Consider the following 2,877-nt stretch of genomic DNA (forward strand, 5'->3'; position numbering starts at 1 on the left):
ATATGTAAGAGTGGAGGGCCCTGCTGGGCATAGGTGGAAGAAGAGAACCTTGACCGCATGAAGGCTGGATGCCCCAGGGGGTGGGAATTTTGAGGGTGGGGAGGTGGGAGTGGGGGGGTAGATAGAGGTTACATCCACAGAGAAGAAGGAGGAGGGGTGAGGGGATTGGGGGTTCCTGGGTGGGTGGGGGATGGGGTAAGGGGACAACATAGGAAATGTAAATAAAACATCCAATAAAAAATAAAAAAATAAATAAAATAAAATAAGAAAGATAAAATTAAAAAAATAAAAAAATAAAAAAATAAAAAGAACTCGTAGCTACCAAGTGACAAAACACAAGATTATGTCACAATAACAACCTCTGAACAAGACTGTCAGAATGCAGAAGAAGTTTCTTCTATTGCAAGATAGGGCAAGCTACAGGGAAATGCAGCATAACTTTATGCTTTAGTTTCTGACAAGTGGGTAAGAAATGGTAAGTCTGGTGCTTCATTATCTCTGAATGCTTGGATTTGGATTTTGCTTTTTGAAAAAAAAATCATGCTTAGCAATGGATTAACAATTTTATTTCATGAAAGGGATGACAAATTATAAAAAATGTCCTCTTTCATTTTCATTAAAATATAATTAATGGTAACTTTAGCCTTAGTATTTTTAAAACACTTGCAGGAATAAAAGTAAAACAAACACTAACATTTACGATGCTTATAACAAGTGTCACAATTGAGTGTTCTAATGAAGTCCATCTTGACATGATTTGGGAAAAAATAAGTATGCTAAGGCCAAGTAAAATTCTAAGCATTCTAACCTTAAAAGATAAAAATACAGTTAACACCAGTGTCATAGTTATACAGAAATTCAAACTTTCTTATGAGCATTAAAGTAATTTGAAGAAATTCTATGCTACTTGAGTTATTTGTACTTATGAGAATATTAGTCACCAAAGACATTGAATATGTCGAAAACCCACACTTAACATGTGGTATAATGACAGCCTAAGCATGCTTAATATGAATAGGAAAAATGAGAGCTGTTGCAGACATGCACACAAGGTACTAGTATTTTTAAAGCTAGTTAGCATTACGCTTACCTATATAAAAGAATATTAATTCTTAAGATTCATTGGACCATTTAGAATACTTAGTTGAATACAAAGCTATCCCTGAAGTGGGGACTTTCCATGATTTCTGTCCCAGCATTGGAGATCATGGGTTTCAGGAACTTGAACTCACTAGTCCCAGAGTCGCCCCTCAGACACACTTCATACTGGTAGCTTTGGGACAGGGTCCCTGCTCCACTAACATCCACCAGGTGGCCAGGAAAGTGTTCCTCAGGCATAGAGCAGCCACCCAGAGAGACCTCTCTGGCCCTCCTGCACAGCCTCACTCCCACAAACAGGAACACAGACAGGAGGAAGAGAGAAGATACAGATGCCAAGGCAATGACCAGGTACAGTGTTAGTGCATCTTCATCTTGCGCGGGATCCCGCGCCACCTCTGGCAGAGGCAGGTAGGGCTGAGAGAAGCCATCCACCAGCAGCACGTGCAGGGTGACACTGGCAGAGCGCGGAGGATCGCCATTGTCCTTGACCACCACCAGCAGCCTGTGCTTGGGCACATCGCGCTCACTCAGCAGCCTGGTGGTGCGCACCTCGCCATTGTGCGCCCACACGCTGAACAGCCCTGGCTCCGTGGCCTTAAGCAACTGGAATGACAGCCAGGCGTTCTGGCCAGAATCGCGGTCCACTGCCACCACCTTGGTGACCAAGTAGCCTGGCTCCGCAGCTCTGGGTAGCAGCTCAGTGCAAGACGCAGAGGCATTCTGGAGTGGGTAGAGCACAAAGGGGGTATTGTCATTGTCGTCCATCACCACCAGACGCACTAGCACCTGGCTGCTGAGCGCAGGTGAGCCTTGGTCTGTGGCGCCCACGTGGAACTCGAAGGCCTGCAGGGCCTCATAGTCCATCGCTCTGAGCGCGAACAACTGCCCATTGTCTGAGTTGATGGAGATTAGTGAGGTGAGGTCCAGCTGTGGATCTTGGGGTGGCAGCAGCGAGTAGGTGATGTGGGCATTGGAGCCTGAGTCTGAGTCTGTGGCACTGATGGTGCCTATGTACAGGGCAGGGCTGTTGTTCTCGCGGATCAACAGGGTGTAGGAGGTTTCAGTGAAGACTGGGGCATTGTCGTTGACGTCAGACACCTGCACTGTTATGGTGTGCTGAGTTGTGAGCTTGGGTGTGCCCAGGTCCGAGACAGTGATGGTGATGTTGTACTCAGCTCTGCTCTCTCTGTCCAGAGGGCTCTCTGTCACCAGAGTGTAGAAATTCTTGAAAGTGGATTTTAGAACGAAGGGCAGGTTTTCTGGAATAGAACAAACCACCTTTCCATTCTCCCCAGAATCCCTGTCTCCAACTCTGAAGATGCTGATTATGGTCTCAGGAGCATTTTCTGGGACTGAGCTGGTCAGTGAAGATATGGTCAGCTCTGGGGCATTGTCGTTCACATCCAACACCTCTACCGTTACAAAGCCTTTTCCAGAAAGCCCACCACCATCCGTGGCCTCAATTTCCACATGGTAAAATGTATTTTTTTCAAAATCCAGTTTCTTTTTTAATCGCACATCTCCAGTAGTTTTGTTTATTGAGAAAGTTTTTTGGATTTCATCTGATGCTTGAGACAAGCCATAGGAAACTTTCCCAAAGTTGCCAGCATCTGCATCCCGTGCTAAGACAGTCAGGACTGGGGAGTCTGGGGGACTGCTCTCTAGGACTTGCACCTCATAGGGGCTGTTCACAAACTCAGGAGCGTTGTCATTGATGTCCACAATCAGAATTCGAACCAGGGCTGTTCCTGACCTCGGTGGAGACCCACCATCCAG

General features: G+C 46.0%; 1 protein-coding gene across 1 annotated transcript in view; it reads right to left on the reverse strand.

Annotated features, from left to right (window-relative positions):
* Positions 1 to 555: 555 nt before the first annotated feature.
* Positions 556 to 2,877, reverse strand: part of LOC114636453 (protocadherin beta-5-like) — a 3,050-nt gene continuing 728 nt past the window's right edge. The window contains exon 1 of the mRNA XM_028784536.1: positions 556 to 2,877. This exon is cut by the window's right edge and continues 728 nt beyond it. Within this exon, the coding sequence (XP_028640369.1) occupies positions 1,141 to 2,877 (1,737 nt within the window). The 3' untranslated portion in view covers positions 556 to 1,140.

The sequence above is a fragment of the Grammomys surdaster genome, unplaced genomic scaffold (assembly GCF_004785775.1).
Source record: "Grammomys surdaster isolate TR1022 unplaced genomic scaffold, NIH_TR_1.0 124117, whole genome shotgun sequence".
Classification (NCBI taxonomy): Eukaryota; Metazoa; Chordata; class Mammalia; order Rodentia; family Muridae; genus Grammomys; species Grammomys surdaster.